Source organism: Alternaria infectoria, assembly GCF_024043175.1.
Source record: "Alternaria infectoria strain BMP 0036 chromosome Unknown scaffold_22, whole genome shotgun sequence".
NCBI lineage: Eukaryota > Fungi > Ascomycota > Dothideomycetes > Pleosporales > Pleosporaceae > Alternaria > Alternaria infectoria.
This window is the reverse complement of record NW_026250711.1, coordinates 229,786-247,048: the sequence shown is the minus strand read 5'-3', so window position 1 is coordinate 247,048 and position 17,263 is coordinate 229,786. Positions and strand designations below refer to the sequence as shown.

The following is a 17,263-nucleotide window of genomic DNA, read 5'->3' as shown; positions in this document are numbered from 1 at the left end:
ATTGTGGTGGTGCGGATGAGCGCGATGCGTGCAATTTCGATCACGTCATCAATTGATGGCATGACACATCTAAGCCCAGAACAGTTAGCGGCTTGGCGACCCCTTTGGAGGGAAACGAGTGCCAACCCTCGCGATCTCACGAGCGCATCTGCAACATGCCTTGCGCGTTGTACGAGCACTTATTAATATCGATACTACTTCCACCGTGACTACAGCTGTTTTATGCTACGTTTCTCCGTAAACCAATCGTGTACTCCTTGGCCGAATCGCAATCGCGGGATGTCCGCGAGGTGAGGAGCGACATGCAAAAGCATCCAAATGATAGAAACCGAGCGCTCTCAGCTTGCGCATCCCAAATATCTTCTCCAAATTCAGGCCATCACATCTAGAGACCACATCAGGCCTTCGTGGCACCGTCGCTATCGTCGACCGAGCCTTGACCAGCTACCTGTGTGGTAGCTTCCAATGGGTCAGTGCTGGTGTCTCTCTTGCGGTACAGCTGCCTCGATACATGGCCAGTAAGATAGCCATCGAAATCGCGCATACACAGTGACGCGCCGATTGCAAGCACCCCGATAGCGACAGCGAAGTAGTATACGTAAGCATACGATTCGGAGTAAGCATCGCTGATAGCTATGTTGGTGGTGCGAAGCAGTTCCGGTGTCATGCCATCGATTTCTAGAAGAGCTGTTTGGTTGGCGGTCGCGGCAGCTGTCATCAGCGCGCCTAACGAGCTTTCCGGCAGTCCATCCGCTAAAACGCGTTGAGGTACTATGGATGCAAGATAGCCCGGCACTTTATTCGTATAGACTGCGATGAATGCGGCGGTAAAGATGGAACCGAAGATAGTGCGAGACGCCGAAATCACAGCTATCGCCAGTCAGCAATGGTACATTCACAAGGTTGTAAACGAAGAACTTACAGAACGCAACACCAAGGTCTTGATCCGAAACTACATACTGTACGACAATCGCGGCGATGACCTCGCCCCATCCAATGGTCCAACCCGCCAGAAACGAAAAGGCAATCGCACGAGCTTTGTTTTCCACCGTGATGCTGGCCATTGCACCAAGGAAAGCGGTCATCCAGATCGAAGACACCAAGATCTGGTATCTGATGTGGCCAATCGACGACATAAGAGGACCGAGAATGACTATCCCGCCCCAAAGACCGAATGCAGCTGTTGTTGAAAGCCATGCAGTCTCTTCCCAGGAACTAACAGTGGAACCAAAGATATAGACAACCTGTTGTGGCCACATAACAAAAAGCGCGATATTGATGACACCGTAAGTCGCTGAAATGACTTCCAGACAGGTGAACCCACGTATGTCGCGGAAGAAGCGCATCGGAACGATCGGTTGTACCGGCGTTAGGAAGACCTCGTAGAGGATAAACGCGATAATGGCCACTGCACCCGAGAGCAAAAGACCGAGGATTCTTGGAGATGACCACGGCTGTGCAGGGCCGCCCCAGGAGATGCCAAGCAGGAAAAGAGCCAGACCAGCTACCAAAAGGGCGACCCCTGTCCAGTCGACCTTCTTGAGTTCGGCAATCTTGCTGGACTTCTTGCCGTGGAGCTGAGTATAGGACGGAGGGTGGTAGAAGAAGAACCACAACACAGCGCCGGGGACTGCGATGCTGATTAGCAAGTCAAGATGTCGTGATGGATGCTGACTCACCCATCATCATAATGTATATGTAGAAGATCCATCGCCAATCAGCGACCTGAATCAATCGCAGGCCGATGTATGCCCCAAAGCCCGTTGCGATTACGTTTGGCACGACCACTAGAGCAGTACCAACATATTTGTATCTGTTACTCACGAGCTCACCAGCCAAAAGTGGATAGGCTGCTGGCACTCCGGACGCGATGCCCATGATAACTTCGGCTCCGATCAACGTCTCGATAGACTGCGCTGTGGCTGCGACGATACCACCAATGATCGCAAGCACGCATGAACCCAAGGCAAAGTTCCGTCGCCCAAAGCGATCGCTGAGGCGACCAAAGAGCAAAAGCGAGATAGGCTGTGACACAGTCCATACTGTACTGACGAGGGCAACGTTGGCACTTGGCCCGATGTCTGCGTTGACGGAAGATATCGCAGCAGCTAAGGCTTGGAACTGGAAATACGTCGCAAGTACGACAATTCCAGTTCCAGAGAATGAGCCCACGATCCTTGCACTGAGGAAATAACCATGTCGTAATTTGGAGACGTCTGTTGAAAGTGCTTGTGATCGTAGCCGATCTGCTTCTTCAGGGTCGAGGGAGATGGGAGATGTGACGGGTTCTGGGTTATGCTTCTCGGGCAAGGTGTCTGGGAAATTGTTGTTGCTATCGAGGTGAGACATCTTGTTCAACGAGGACATTGTCTAGGGGTGAGAGAAGAAAGCATGGGAGGTTCAGGTGAAGATGAAAACGAGTGTAAGTGTATATAGGACCAAGAGCTGTACTAGAAAAGCTTAGTGTCTAGATCAGCATAGCTATGGGCTTGCCTTAGACTGCCATAGCTTCTCCTCTCGCACAGTCGATATCTTGATCGCCAAAAGTCCTAGACAGCGGGATGCAGTAGCGCATGCAGCATCCTTCCAGGAACATTGACCCGCAAGCGCAGTGGTCTTAGCATGTAAGCCCATTTTAAGGGACTTCCGTTCTCGGCGAAGGAGATTGTACATGGAAGTTGTCCACAAGAATGGCTTCGCCTCTTACGAGCTTTGAGCTTGTGGTCAACGCTCGGACCAGTAACTGTAGCATCTGTCGAGTAATGGGCAAAACATGTAAGGGCCTTCACATGTGTTCTAAGCCAGGGTATACTGCATGTCGTTTCGTGACTGTTGGGATATTGATACTAGCCGCTGGCGTGGCTAATCAGCCATGCATCAGCGACAGGGGTCTGTTGTGCGCCGATCCATGAGCTCTAGATCCAAGTACTATTGATCTACAAGTTTGACAGACTGGCGAAGGACGCATGAATCCATCGATGAGAGGTAGCTATTCTTTATATGCTATCGTGTATGATCATGTGCTACGGCTCACCATGCATCGGACGCTCAATCATCCGCTCTAAATTTTCTCTGCCTGATTGCATGTGTCCAGCCGCTAGTCTTGTTCAATGGCCTTTCGTTTTCTCATAGCTGACCTCATACTCATGGTCTATCTGTATGTTATGCGGCCCGTGTCGGCTCATAATGTTGCGCGTAGACCTATCATCGTCACCTAGAGAAGAGGTACCATCCAGATCTTCTCCAACACCAACAGCTGCTTTAGTTCCTGTTCGCCCGCTCAGTCTCTTCGACAAAGTTGTCCTCTTTTTACTGCCGATACCCTCCTCAAGCTCCATGTATGCATCACCAGACGCCTGATCGCCGGTACGCTTCTTGCTGCTGCGCAATGTAGAGCCAAGGTCGAGCATCTTCTCGAGAAGGGGACGCAAGGCCGAAAGGTTTGCAAGAACAACACCAAGCCCAAGCTCAGCATGCGCCCATGCAGCTACGGGCATAGCGTAGTAGAGGAAGTCTGTTGTCGCGCTGAGGTTGAGTGTTACGGTGAGGCGAACGATGGCTGCTGTTGATGCGAATATGCCGAGGCCGAGGAGGGCGATGATGGATATCTTGACGCGGAGATCGATCTGGACGTTCCAAAGGAGTGGAATGGGACTATGCCACGATCAGTCAAGACACAAGCAAATACTTCGGTAAGACTCACATGATTGCGCAAAACCAATCCGAGAAGATTGAAACCGCAGAGAGCGCAAAGCTGAATCCAGTAATGTTGCTTTGCGCCTTGCAGGTGCCTCCCTCCACAGCCTTCCAATTCATTGCAATTGGTGTGCAATGGAAGAACTCGTATATAGTCGTCGAGGCCATGACACACGCGACCGCCGCCATAATCACATATATTGACCACTCATATGCCTTTTTGCCATTGGCGATGCGGAGTAAGGTGAAGCAGATGGCCCATTTCACGGGAATGGAGGCAAGGCAGAACATGGTTTGCATGATGAACCTGTGCGGAGTCAATTATTGTCGAGCTTGCAGTCTGTGACATGACAGAACTGACCACCACTGTGTATAGTGAGCATGATTAACCTTGTGGACACACTGCTTGACTTACAAACATAGCTGTCTGCTTCTCGTTGACTGTAAGTTCGTCGTCCCTCTTTCCACCTCCTGTGAAGGCGATCCCAAGCATACCCATCGTTGAGATGATAAAAAGTGGCTGTTCATTATAAGTAAATGTGATATTGGGAGAATTTGACGTGTTCGTACGATTGCAACTACCATAGACCAGTCATCCGGACCCCATGCTTTTCTAGAAAGTCGGACATGAAAGCGAAGCGCCCAAGTGATGATATCGAAAGGAAGCAAAACAAGGACGGCCAATGCCAGCGAGGGGGAGGTAGGACTAGGCATAATGCTCGATGAAATCTCCTCTCCTTCCCCATGACTACTTTATGTGCTGACAGTAGGAAAACACCCGTGCTTCGTGAGTCTCCCCTTTCATGGATCCCTTGACGAGAGATGTCCAGGAAGATGAACAATACTGCTACCATATTGAGCTTCACACACATCCTCTTCGGAACCTGAGACAAGATCTTGCCTCTGAATGTTGGTAATCCCTCGTGCTGAGGCAATGATCCTGCCAAGGTTGCATCCTCCTCCTAAAGTAGCGCCTTGCAGCGAAATTCAAGTCTAACGACAAGGCCTGATGTGAATGTGACAAGGTCGAGCAGTCAGTGCTACCAATGAACCGCGCTTTGCGCATGTGACATGCGAGGATGCGGCATGGTCATGATATTTCCGAGTCCATGCGCCGCTGTCGGCCCCACGTCGCTTGCCACGCCCGCCAAGGATGCAGTATGTGCTACGGGAGGTCAACGAACGGAGAGAATCTTTGATGGCAAAACGAGTGACTAGATGAGAAGAGGGTATGGAAGGCAGTGGCTGGTCAATACTGGGAGGGAAGCTTGAGAGGGGAGCCTGACGCACAGATGCCCCGGGCGGGGAAGGCGGAAGAGCGGCCAAAACGGGCTGTAGCGCGATATCCTTGGAATTCGCCCGCTGCCGGCACATTGCATGCCATGCAGGCACAACCACAACCGGTATGGAGTTACAGTATATGCGAGAGCTCTCATGTTCTAGACAGACTTCAATTCTGAGGGCTAACAAGAAGTCCAGACGTTTCCGGAGGCAGTACCTGCGGGCTATCTGTAAGACCACCTGATTGGACGTGCGACCCGATGCACAGCAAATTTTGCAAGACTCATTGTGCTGTTAAGCCACCATCAACATTCAACACCTGTCCGGTGACCCACTGCGCATCATTGCTAGCGAGGTAGACCGCAGCCCTTGCGTGATCGTGGGGGTGGCCGAATTTGCCGCGAGGAATAGAGGCTTTGACCGCGTCCGCTGCGGACGACAAGGCCCCACCAAGCGCATCCTCGAGCATTGCAGTTTGCGAAACTGGCGAAAGATATTAGAGTGGCCCATGCGATACTGAAAAGGGCGACTTACATCCAGGAGCAATGCAATTGGCGACTACGCCTTCTTTCGCAACATCCAGCGCAATGGTTCGCGTCATCGAAGCCACGGCACCCTTGGACGCCGTATACCCAGCTGGAACGTGTAAGCCCAACGCCAAAAGCAACATCATCGTATGTTCTCGTGTGGAATAACTTACTGAGGCCCTGCATACCGATGTTGGATACCATCGAAGCGAGATTTACGATCCAACCGCGCATACCATTGGGCTGCGGCGCTTGTGCCTTGAACTGACGAACGGCATATTTGCAGCCAAGGAAGACTCCTCGTGTGTTGATGCGCATGTGGGCGTCAAACATATCTTCATCGACTTGATCGATGGGTTGTGGGTTGCTGGCCTCTGTGCAGATGCCTGCGTTGTTGACCACTCTTTTAGGGCCACGATATCAGTTACTTCTCCTGTATGATTGTATACCGGATAGCTGGATGAATACGTACATGTCAAGTCGACCATATACCTCCACTGCTCGCGCAATGAGTACCTCCCAGCTGGTGGCTACACTGACATCGGTCTCAACGAACTCGGCGCGTCCGCCTTTGCTGATGATCCATTCGTGTGTAGCAGTATCTTCGCCCTTTCCAATAGGTCTAAGATCAGCGCATATGAGCAAAGCTCCCTCAACGAAGAACTGATGACAGATCTCCCGCCCGATACCTTGGGACGAGCCCGTTACTATTGCGACTCGATTCTGCAGCCTCATGATGGTAGAATCGATGAGAAGCAGTCAAAATGAAAGGTTATACAAGCTTGACCAGGAGTGCTGTGAGGACGTGAGTTTGCTCAGTTCGCAAGAGACACAGCGGCCCCCAGTTCTAAAGCCAAAGTATCAAGAAGGTGAGGCGGGCCAGTGGCATGTATCCCTCTTTCTCCGCCGATCTGGCCAAGCCTATCCCCACCCGCGGGACATACCCATGTTCTTCCGCCTACGCGAAGGATCGTTGTCACATGCAGCGCCCGGGATGAAGTATTCGCCAAACTATTGATGTTTATGCAAGATTTGTTGGCATATCCGCGGGCACAAAAGCATCAAGTAGGTTACGTTCGACTAAAGTGGGCGACTAGGCGGCGACAGTGCTATCTCAACCTCGTACCAACATCGGCCATGACAAAACCTTTGGAGAATAAGTTAGCAATCATCACTGGAGCATCGCGCGGTATCTATGTCCCTCCTTCTGTGACCCCAATGAAGAGAAGACGCTGATTGAGCTTCAAAAGGCCTTGGGGCTGCTTTGGCACGCCATCTGGCTTCCAAGGGAGCGAACATCGTCATCAACTACACTTCGGAATCTTCAACAGACAATGCAACCGCCTTAGCTGAAGAGCTAGAAGCCAATTACTCTATCAAGACATTAGTAGCAAGAGTTGATGTTACTACACCCGACGGCCCAGACCAACTCATCAATGCGGCGAAATCGGCCTTCAGCAACAACAATAGGTTCCAGATCGACATACTTGTAAACAATGCAGCAGTCGTCAACCCAGCGCCGATGGGCTCAGTCGCACTATCCGACTTCGAAGCCACCTTCAACCTAAATGCGCGTGCTCCACTATTCGTATTACAGGCGGCACTGCCGTATCTACCGAACGACAGATCCGGTCGTGTGATCAACGTCTCCAGTATCACAACCTCAATGGGCTTCTGGTGGCAGTCTTGCTACGCTGGCACTAAAGGCGCTCTTGAAGCAATGACACGTGTCTGGGCTCGCGAGCTTGCCGAACGCTGCACTGTCAACGCTATCAATCCAGGTGCGATAGCTACGGGCATGTATACAAGCCTCCCGAAGGAGATGTTGGAAAGGGCCTGGTCGCTGAACTACATGGCGCCTTTGGCTGCGACGAGAGAAGGTATTGACTCGGAGGAGACGATTGCGGCGGCAAAGGATTTGGGCGGAAGACCGGCGTACCTAGAAGAGATTGCGGGCGTCGTTGGGTTACTGTGTATGCCTGAGGCTGGATGGGTTACTGGTCAAGTCATTGGAGCTAATGGCGGTGGTGTTATGACCAAGGGGTAAGGTGTGATGGCCACTGTGAAGATACACAAGGTGGTTAGCGGTTATGCGACTGTGCAGAAAGTACAGTGGACTAATCCAAGGCATAGACGGGTCACTTCATGTGTGGTAAATGCTTCATCGCACTACCTTACAGTTATGCACACCTTTTTCATTCGCTGGAAATTTATGATATGCTAGAGACGTGAACTCTAACGTAAGCCGTGTGTAACATACAGTGCGTCCAAAGTCTCGGGACAATAGACGAAGATAGCAAGCCGAGCGCCACCCATTTACTCAAAGCTTTGCTGAACACTGAAGAAAAGAAACGAAACCGACCCTTTAGGGGTGTGAATTCACGAAAGCCGACCAGACCGGATGGAACATGTGTCAGGTCCTCCGAGTGCGTGATGAAGTGCTGTAACCGCAATGAGAGCTAATGTTTAGGACGTAACCGAACCGAGAGCGTGGCGAAGATGAAGCCAGTGCCTTCAAGATTCGTCTGCGATGCGGCCAATACAAGCATCGCTGCTAAAGAAGCTAAGTCCGCTAACGTTGACGATGGTTTTTGACTTTGCGACTGTCAATCTGGACCTTGTTGAACTTGCCTGTCAAAGTGGTGCATAGCTTCACATTTCTGCCCTGGCCACCGTGTTGGCTCGGCTGGTAGCTTCCGAGATCATTGTGCAGCTTCTTGTAGCCCAGCTCCTGAAATTGTGCAACTTCAAGTTCCACCTCGACATCGTCCCGCTTGCGCTTTAGGTCCTTCCGCTCCACAGCAGATGACCTAGGATTGGCTTCGACCGCCTTATACTTCTTGTCCGCTCTATAAAGTAGACTCTCGTTCTGAACTCTAGCAGCCTTCGCCGTCTTCCACTGAAGATGAGAAACATCTTTTGCTTTGTCTATTATGAAAGAGGGCGAGACACCGTGGCCGTTGCCAGGAATGGAGAAGACAAACTCAGAAGGCTCAATGAACGCCGAGGGTAGACCGTTGGCGCTAGTGAGCCCACTTGTCGGTAGTGGTGCGATATCTTGACGGCTCTTCTCCAACAACGCTCGAATCTCTGCGCGACCTCCCTGTTGGTTTGTCGCCTGTCCCGAGGACGTGCTAGTATTGTCAACAGAGGGAGAAACTAGTTGCCGGAACTCATGCTTGATGTACGATAGCGCGGCTCGGTGCTCTGGAGCCAGCATGTAGGGAAGCGGCTTTCGCAGAAACTCTTCGCTGTACCGCGATTCTACAATCGCTCGCAAGTTAGGCAACTGTGCTTGCATTGCTAGCAAACGCGTAGTCGATTCCACCGTCAGCCAGCCGCACGGAACGCAGAGGTTGTCGAATCCTTGAGTTCGAAGACGACCTGGCTGCACTACACTCCAGCCTTCCAGTCGGAAGGCTCCACGCTCGTAGCCGCCAATTTCGAGTGGTCGTGCGATAGAGCGGAAGAAAACATGATCCTCTGATAAAGTATCGTAGTCGTCGCCGTAGTCGCGGTCCAGAGCGACGCCGCAACGGCCCAGAAGGTCACTCAGTGAAAGCTTGTCGAAATATTGGCGACGTCGACGACCTAATTCTGCAACTATGCAGTGTTGCGGCTCTACACTGACGACTACTGTGGGGCGCCATTTTGCCAGCATCAGGCCCTCTCCAGTTCGGATTAACCGATCAGCGCGGGTGTTGATCAGATTAGGATCAGAACTAGACTCGACGATGTATGTCCAGCGTACCTGACCAACTTCGTACTCTTTGCGATTGCGATTTCTAGCTGGACGATTCATTCGATCCGTAACCGGTGTGACACCCACGATGACTTCGTCTGAGTCCACTTGCTGAATCATTGATTCCCAGCTGTCTTGCGCAGCTCTTGACAGCAAGTCATGCATCTCGTCCCTAAGCTTCTCATGCCTATAGGAAAGCGAAGGGTTTTGAGGCAGGTCAACTGGGACAAATCCATCAGATCGGGGAGGGTAATGATTAGGCCGATAACAATCGTCATTCTCTGTGAGAGATTGAGCGCTCGATCCTGAAGTGGACGACAATGATCGAGAAGTCTTTTTGGAAGGATGACGTGCCTCTTGTGGGGTGTCATTGTTGGCTAATGCAACGGCACTGGAATGATCCCGCTCGGCGACTGTGTCGACACGTCTATCCGAAGGCCGAGTGGGTTCAGACGTTGCAACATTGATCTTGGAATACGGACCTTCACGGCGTTAGTTCATGTAAAGCTACGACCGAACACATAAGTCGATACGAATAGGACAGACTATCGAGGAGTCTGGTCTCCTCTATACATACCAGCATGAGGCGGACCTGATGACGAGCTGCGGACAGTGTTCTTCTGGTCAACACCGACGCTTGCCTGAACGCCGTTGGCTGTATTAGTACCGGAGAAGTTGATGGTGATGTTGCTCGAAGCTGCCAGGTTTGAAGAAGGGGAGGTGTCGGCGGTGGCGCGGGAGGCTGGCGGAGGGGTTGTGACTGGCCGCGAAGAAATACGGTCGGCTTGCAAGTCAGCTTGTTTGTCGCCCGATGAAAGCTCGAGTGTAATACCACTGGAAGTTCCAGACTTGTCCGCCATGATGCAGACCCGGTACTTGATGGTTAATGGCGTTCGTACAGGACACGGATGGGCCGGGGAGCGCCTTGTCTTGCAGTGATGATATATCAGCCGTAACCGCAATGAGCTCAGTCAGCGACGATAGATCGCACTGCAAGGCCAAGTTGCGCTTTATGGAAGGTTTGTCTGGACGGCAATCCTGCGATGAGAGCTTGCGTCACTCTGGAGGGAGCTGTGAGATCAATTGGAGTAGTAAACACAGATAGGCCAATAGATCACGAGAATGCTTACTAGACCAATTGGGAAACACTAAGCAGAGTGTTTGCAACCTAAGCCCAATTGGGAGTCGAGCAGAGCATTCACTATGTCTCGCAGGGCCGTAATGAAACGGCAACAAAGACCGGTGGTCATTGTGCCTACCAACAAATGTTCTAGATTTAGATGATAAGCCCTCACTGACGATAAAGCAGGTGTACTCATGACATCTCTTTACTCCCAGAAAACGAAAGTGAGTGTGACCGAGAGATCGTATCGCAAGCTGGTGGGGTCGACATCCGTTCGAAACTGAATAGACGTGTTATACACACCAAAGTAGGCATTAGGTTAACAGTTGCAAGGTCGCAGACCAAGACATCGGGCCTTTGGCGCGACAGCAACTAAGGACATTGGAGCAAATTCGTAGAGTACCAGTGAAGCCATCAAGCTGGAGCTCGTTACCAACGCACAGACGTCACTGAGATACGTCAACGGGTACGGACAAGCACGCAAGACATCCTACCATCGTTGCAACTTCCCACCCACGAGCGCTGATCAATCCAATATACCATAATTTTGTCCAGCCCATACAGCGGGTCATTCAGGAGAAAGGTTGCAGGAAAAACAAAGCCAGGACAATTCAAAGAATGAAGAGATGGCCGCACCCATATCATCGTTACCCATTGGCACAACTCCAGCCTCATCTTTGGCTAAAGGCAGCCAGTGCTCGAGGAGAGCTTCCCGGGAACCAGAGAACGAGACACGCGTCCCTGTCAATTCTGCATCGGTACCGACTATTAATCTAGGCGGAATCGAGACGAGCCAACACGATCCTGAAAACCCTTCACAGCATTCGGAAGGCTCCCCGGCCGGCGCGTTTACGAGAGCCGATTCTGTAGTCGATGCGTGGAAGTCTCCAGACGGGCTGAACCCTGAACACCTGTACACAAGAGGGCCCCCGCGGCTGTTCCAGCGAGGGTGTAGCAATGGGGACAAGGGCGGTCTGTGCTTGGAGTTATCGTACGATTTCGCTCAAAAGATGAAGGAGAAAGTCGAAACAGGTCGTCATTTGCGCGGTTTGCGCGAAGCCATGGCTCAGCGTACGGAGGACCTGTCAAATGAGGAGAGTCGCATCGGGAAGCTCCAAGCAGAGCAGCAGGAGAAGCTCCGGGATTTGGATGCAGTCCTCGAGCGGGACGACCGAGAGCCCACTCAAGACGAACTGCTGCAAGCTCGGGCACTTTCGACCGATATGGATAACGCTTGCCAAGTACGCGCCGATCTGCAAGCTGAGCGAGAGTATTTACCCGAATACCTGCAACGCTTCGGGGATATGTGGCTTGATCTTGTACGACAAACAGAGGCCATGGAGGCGGATATCCTTACGAGATCTAATCTTCTGCCGGAGTCGGAAGGCCAGATCCAGCTGCCTTGGAAGATCAATCCTGAGAAGCCCAACCAGCCATCAGTCAACCCCAACTATGCCCAATGGCCGCTCTCGGTACCTAAGACGGTCAAAAGCTGTTTGAAAAGCTCACCAGCACGAACACCCAGCCACCGTGAGCTCACACGCGCACGAATTAAGATGAATGAGCGGTCTACGCGACATAAATGCCAAGCAGCCCTCGAGAAGCATGAGGACTATCGCAAAGGATACGGGCGCATGCTAGAACAATACATCAATCAGCAAGCGAACCGCCCAGACGCCGACTTCCAAGCAGAGTTCTCTCGACATTGGCTTGAAGGTTGGCGTCCCCTTATCCGTGACCTCGACAAAGCTGAGAAGGCATATGTCAAAGCAACGGAAGAAGCTCGAGCTGCTAATGTCACGATTTATGACCCTGAAGACGATGATGACCCCACCATTGCATACGACATAGACTGGTGGGACCAAGCGACGATAAAACAGCTCGACCGAGGTTACATTGAGAGATGGCATGCTGGTGTTGCCGCTGGTGTCTATGGTCCAGAGCAGCCTGCTGGGAAGGACGAAGCCGAGCTGGAAAGGCAGGCCAAGGCGCATGGGCCGGGACAGTTCGCGGCGGATGACCTGGATGTGGCCGCAGCTACAGCTCCCAAGATGCCCCCAGGCGAGCTTTCTGCCATCAGAGTTGAGTCCACGATGGCCCCGCCAGCTCTTTGTGCCCCAGAGGAAACGCCTACTTCAATACAGAAGATCGAACAGATTCTCACCGACGTCCAGAGGGCTCTAAGTCGTGCCAGTGAGCCGACTAGCCAGCAAGCGAATGGGCCCGGCCTAGTAGGACAAAGAGCAGAAGGCGAAGCTGCCATGAACGACAACCAGCGGAAAACGAAGGGAAGTAGTAATCTCGCCCCTAATGAAAACCTTTTCGGTGCACGTGGTCAGGGATCTCTAGCGGAGGCGACAAGGGAAACTTCGCCCTTGAACTCGCAGACTCCAACGGATGCAATCGCCGGAGATCCCGCGAAGGTGGCCAAGACGTCATCAAAACGTAAAAGGGCCGCGGTAGAGGAGGCGGTAGTGGTGGAGCCGCGAGAAAAGAAGCACAACGAGGAGATGGATTGGAAGTGGAAGATGAATCTTGAGGAATACATGGCGAAGTACAACATCGAGCCGCCCCCAACTTCAAAGAAGAGGAATCAGGATTATTTGCTCAGCAACCGCGACATACTCATCACCGACAGCGAGCGCGCCTACGGACGCAAGCGGAGACGCATTGATGAGTGGGGTAGCAAGGTTCGATGCGGTGATTGTTGAGCATGCTCATCGCAATTACAACCGCCCGATCCGGGGTGGGAATGTCCATGTGGTCATGAGATTGTCGCAGCGTCAGGCCATCGTAGCGCTCCGTCTTCGCTATGTTCAGTGACAGCGACGAAGAACAAGTCGGGACTCGCAGCAAGTGCTCTTAGTAGTAAGCGTCGTGGTAACAAATCGTTCATCGAGCAGGATGCTGGAGGACGAGAAGGAGGAGCCGCTGGCATCAGAATGGAGCGAGTAAGCGAATGAAGCTAATCTGCGCGCAACATCGCGCAACATTGCGCATCGTCGCTTGCATCATATTGTAAAGACACCACAAGGGTGGTAGGGGTGGTATCGGGATGTATCGAAGAGGCTGATATCATTCATGGTCGTTCGGCGAGCGAATGGGACGCGTGCGTCGGGGTATCCGAGTTGAACGTGAATAGGTAACGATGCTCTGCGAAGGCGTTCACGAGACAGCTGTTAACTTGGTTCAATAGGCACCTCGTGGCGTATACGAGCGATACCTAATGTGATCTGTTTATTTATTAGCATAAAGTGTCAACGTGCGGGTCTCTTGTGATGGTACCTCGTGACAAACACGCTTTCCGAATGTGATGCCTGCATTAGGGGCTGCGGTTGGGACGAGCAATACTCACAACGCTGTCCGTGCTGAGATATAGCAGACACGGATGTAGACATTTCTGTTCTGCATAGATGCGGCTGGTTGGAGATGGGATGCGGCAAAAGCTGGAGTGTTCCAAGGTTGGCTTGACGGTTGGCGCCCATGAGCTCCCGAGTTCACAGCACCAACCGTAGGATGTGGCCCAAGCGCCGCAGCTTAGCTTTACACGGTAAAGCTCCAGAGCGCGTAAGCCTCCAACACCACAATGTCTCAGGAACTCAGCAAACTATACGAAATGTCCATAGCCATCGCTATAGAACTGTTGCAATGCTCCAGAGATGGATGTATTCAGGTCGGCTCATAGCCCTGGAGTGCTTTGAGAGGTTGCGTCGAGGTCTGGGCAGTATCATCCCGTTTTGAGGATAGCGCGTTCTTCAATGTATGACGCGTCGCGCCGCCGTCCTTTGTTCGTGCTCCATCTCAGTGCAACGCCTCCATCCAAAGCCGCTTTGTTACCCCAGTACATGAGGACAACACAAAATTGAGAAGGACTAGTTTTACATATTTGATATTCGGACGACCCAGGAGATCCGTCGCACAATCCGACGCGTGTCTCATGTATCTACTCGTTTTTTTGATCGCACAAGCACATGCCAAGTCCTTTACGACGTATTGGCGGTAGTGAGCTCATCCCCCTCATCCTCCTCTTCCTCCCCGGCCTCTACCCATCTGTGTTTCACGTCCCCAAGCGCCAGGCCTACCGCCACGTCCTTGTTCCCTACCATCAGGCGAATCATACCGGCGATCACTTCTACGACCCTCACTGTCCGCATAGTATCTGTTAAAAGGCATAGGATCCGTATCACGGTCAGATCGATGGTCCCGCTCGCCATGTCTTGACTCCCGTACCGTGTGACGCTCCCCTCTGTCACGGCTGTGTGGCCAATCACCTCCTTGCACACGTCTGGTACGCTCGTCCTCATAGGTGCGAGGTTGGTAGCGTGGCTGGTCACTGCCTTCATGACGGTCATCGCGCTCACGAAAGGTTTGTAGCTCTGCACTTGGGGATCTACTGCGCCGACGTGGTTGCGGTGTTGTCCCATGCACAGACACAGAATGCAGCCCTGGGAACATTAACTCCGCCATGCAATAGTTAAGATATGTAAAGCCGTTACATCTCCAACTACATGCTTAACAGACTGAGCAAACCTAATCGACGTAGGCTTCTTCGCAGATTCGGTGTCAAAGTGGCGTCGCTATGCTTACATAGACAAAGAGGATCGAGCGGACAAAGACATAAAGAGCAGTATTGTGTGTTTGTATCGGGCCATCTATCCAGCCCCTGTTGGCTACATGTCTAGAACATGCGACACTGGAGGAAATTCGTTGTGGATTTTACTTCATCGAGTGGCAGGGTAGACATGCGGCGTGGAGAACCGTACGTCAGCCGCATCTGAACAGCCCATTCCAACTGGCGAGCAAGTCCACAGCTATGTCGCAAAACATGGCATCATCATCTACAATACGCATCATCATCATTACCCTGATACCGCAACTGGCACTGGCACAAGAAGGCATCAATCTGGAGCGAGCCAGCACTCCCACGGAGATATTGGTACGCAGGGCGGTAGACTTTCGACAACTGTGCCAGCTCAGCAAGTTCATCAAGCACTCACAAAGAGTCCAGTGCAACATCTCCGAGCACTTCGCAATGATGTTAAGTCTAATTGCTTGCTAACGTATAGCCATGACAGTCTTCGCAATCGCTTGGTCATCTGTAAATAATTACTACGGGTCTCTTGCGCTCTTTCCCGCGAACCAATTCAGGCAGAAAGCCTCATCGGGTCCAAATGAGTCTGACATTCACTCTATGTGTCCGTGCCAACTCGATGGACACTCAGCGTTTCTGGTGCCTAGGCGCTAAATCCTCGCTCGTGGTCTTTATATACAACAAGATTTCCTCTCATCTATCTGGGCACTCAAACTCTGGAAAGTAAGCCCACTGCTCGCCTAAATACTTCGATCGACCCCCAACCGAGAGATGGACCAAAGCGCTTTCCTCAAAGAGATGGACACAGCCGCCCGGCCAGCTGTTTTTGGACGCCCTCGAGCTTCATCAAACCCTGTATTCTCAACATCAACGATCCATGGGACGCACTATATAGATAGGACTAGCGGCAAACGCGTGTACATAGACTTGAACCTCAAGACATTCTCGAGGCCCAAGGGCGAAGAATGGTACTCCCACATGTACGCCAACGTCAACGCAGACAAGGTCGTATGGCAGGGCACCCACGAGGATATCTATCCCAGCTCGGACGAGGTGTCCTCGGCTGAGGGGTATGCACTTCTCTGCAGTTACAGCTTCATGGACGAAGCAATGTCCACCATATTTGTCCCTGGATCGCCGCCAGCGTTCAAGCGGCCTAACCATCAAGACTTTCCTCTCAAGATTGCGCCCGACTCTGGCTACCATTTCAGCGACGAGCATGCAGAACGTGCTCCACAGCAACAATACGAGCCCGCTTTCCAGGCCATCGCGACGATGAACCCTGACACCCGCTTCAACGACGTAGACATCGTGATCAACCGCACCACGATGTTAAATCTGATGAAGTGCGTCAGGAACGCTTCTTTCCAAGCGTTTCATCTTGATCTCGACTTCGAGAAGAACACTCTCTTCGTCGGAAGGAAAGTGCGCAACGCAAAGGTCAGATCTGCTGCCAATACCTACGGTCGTAACTTCGAAAGCGCCCTCACAGAATCCGAGTTCGAGGGGGCGACAAGCCATCATCGCCTCATCAAGTACAAGCTTGGTAGCCTTACCATAGTCGTACGCCATGAGGTCGACGCATACGATCCCGCTATCCAGTCGCCGCGAGACCCCGATGCACCACCGAGTACTATTCCTACCTTTGTCCCTGGTGAGCACGACGTCGGAACCATTCAGCATGAAGGCCCACAGAAGACGACTGTCCTTGTCCAGGGTAAGGTGATACCCCAATACCAGATCCTGGAGCTGAAGAGCAATGCAAGTTCGCGACCAATCGATCAGATGTGGTTTGGCAGAACACCTACTTGCTGTCTCGGTGGGAAGCATAACGCGCACTTTGACGGAACGTACAGGCAAAAAGACATCCGGATAAAGGAAGTCACCCAAGCTGGGAGCAAGTCAGACAGCTTCAAGGGTTTCGAGAAGTGGGAGAAGGGCAACCAAGAGGCGCTGCAGAAGGTTGTGACACTACTCCAGCTGTTGCGGAAGGCCGTCGGAGAGGATACTGAGCATCAGTCTGCGGTGCTTGTAGCGATGGGCAGTGATGATATCAAGGTGTATGAGACGAAGGAGAGGATTGGCGCACTGCCTAAAGATGTTGTGGAGCGTTTCTGGGATTAGGAAGGTCCTGGCCCAAGTACGCGATACCTTGATCGATGTAGTAATGGTAGCTACTTCCCAAAGAACGAGGACATAACTAGGTAGAAGAAGACGTCTCGGTAGGCTTAACCTCGTTGCAGATGTACAGACGACGAACTTCGTTGTCCCCATTTTTATCATGATGTATCGCAAATCTGCCA

At 52.0% G+C, this 17,263-nt stretch overlaps 7 protein-coding genes across 7 annotated transcripts; 3 read left to right on the top strand and 4 right to left on the bottom strand.

Annotated features, from left to right (window-relative positions):
• Positions 1–397: 397 nt before the first annotated feature.
• On the bottom strand, positions 398–2,367 carry J4E92_009272 (uncharacterized protein; the record flags this gene model as incomplete). The annotated part of the gene is made up of 3 exons (XM_051500621.1): positions 398–870; positions 923–1,630; positions 1,680–2,367. The coding sequence occupies 3 exons, from the start codon at positions 2,365–2,367 to the stop codon at positions 398–400; spliced, it is 1,869 nt and encodes a 622-aa protein (XP_051349193.1).
• A 740-nt stretch (positions 2,368–3,107) lies between these two features.
• Positions 3,108–4,195, bottom strand: J4E92_009271 (uncharacterized protein; the record flags this gene model as incomplete). Its single annotated transcript, XM_051500620.1, has 5 exons — positions 3,108–3,654; positions 3,704–4,003; positions 4,049–4,062; positions 4,112–4,119; positions 4,192–4,195. The coding sequence occupies 5 exons, from the start codon at positions 4,193–4,195 to the stop codon at positions 3,108–3,110; spliced, it is 873 nt and encodes a 290-aa protein (XP_051349192.1).
• A 1,065-nt stretch (positions 4,196–5,260) lies between these two features.
• Positions 5,261–6,239, bottom strand: J4E92_009270 (uncharacterized protein; the record flags this gene model as incomplete). Its single annotated transcript, XM_051500619.1, has 4 exons — positions 5,261–5,460; positions 5,512–5,613; positions 5,678–5,907; positions 5,977–6,239. 4 exons carry the CDS (start codon positions 6,237–6,239, stop codon positions 5,261–5,263), a joined length of 795 nt encoding a protein of 264 aa, XP_051349191.1.
• Positions 6,240–6,641: 402 nt separating this feature from the next.
• Positions 6,642–7,551, top strand: J4E92_009269 (uncharacterized protein; the record flags this gene model as incomplete). The annotated part of the gene is made up of 2 exons (XM_051500618.1): positions 6,642–6,693; positions 6,755–7,551. 2 exons carry the CDS (start codon positions 6,642–6,644, stop codon positions 7,549–7,551), a joined length of 849 nt encoding a protein of 282 aa, XP_051349190.1.
• A 525-nt stretch (positions 7,552–8,076) lies between these two features.
• J4E92_009268 (uncharacterized protein) lies at positions 8,077–9,829 on the bottom strand (the record flags this gene model as incomplete). Its single annotated transcript, XM_051500617.1, has 2 exons — positions 8,077–9,423; positions 9,824–9,829. The coding sequence occupies 2 exons, from the start codon at positions 9,827–9,829 to the stop codon at positions 8,077–8,079; spliced, it is 1,353 nt and encodes a 450-aa protein (XP_051349189.1).
• A 1,166-nt stretch (positions 9,830–10,995) lies between these two features.
• On the top strand, positions 10,996–13,080 carry J4E92_009267 (uncharacterized protein; the record flags this gene model as incomplete). Its single annotated transcript, XM_051500616.1, has 1 exon — positions 10,996–13,080. The coding sequence occupies one exon, from the start codon at positions 10,996–10,998 to the stop codon at positions 13,078–13,080; it is 2,085 nt and encodes a 694-aa protein (XP_051349188.1).
• Positions 13,081–15,404: 2,324 nt separating this feature from the next.
• On the top strand, positions 15,405–17,084 carry J4E92_009266 (uncharacterized protein; the record flags this gene model as incomplete). The annotated part of the gene is made up of 2 exons (XM_051500615.1): positions 15,405–15,411; positions 15,856–17,084. 2 exons carry the CDS (start codon positions 15,405–15,407, stop codon positions 17,082–17,084), a joined length of 1,236 nt encoding a protein of 411 aa, XP_051349187.1.
• Between the last annotated feature and the right edge of the window lie 179 nt (positions 17,085–17,263).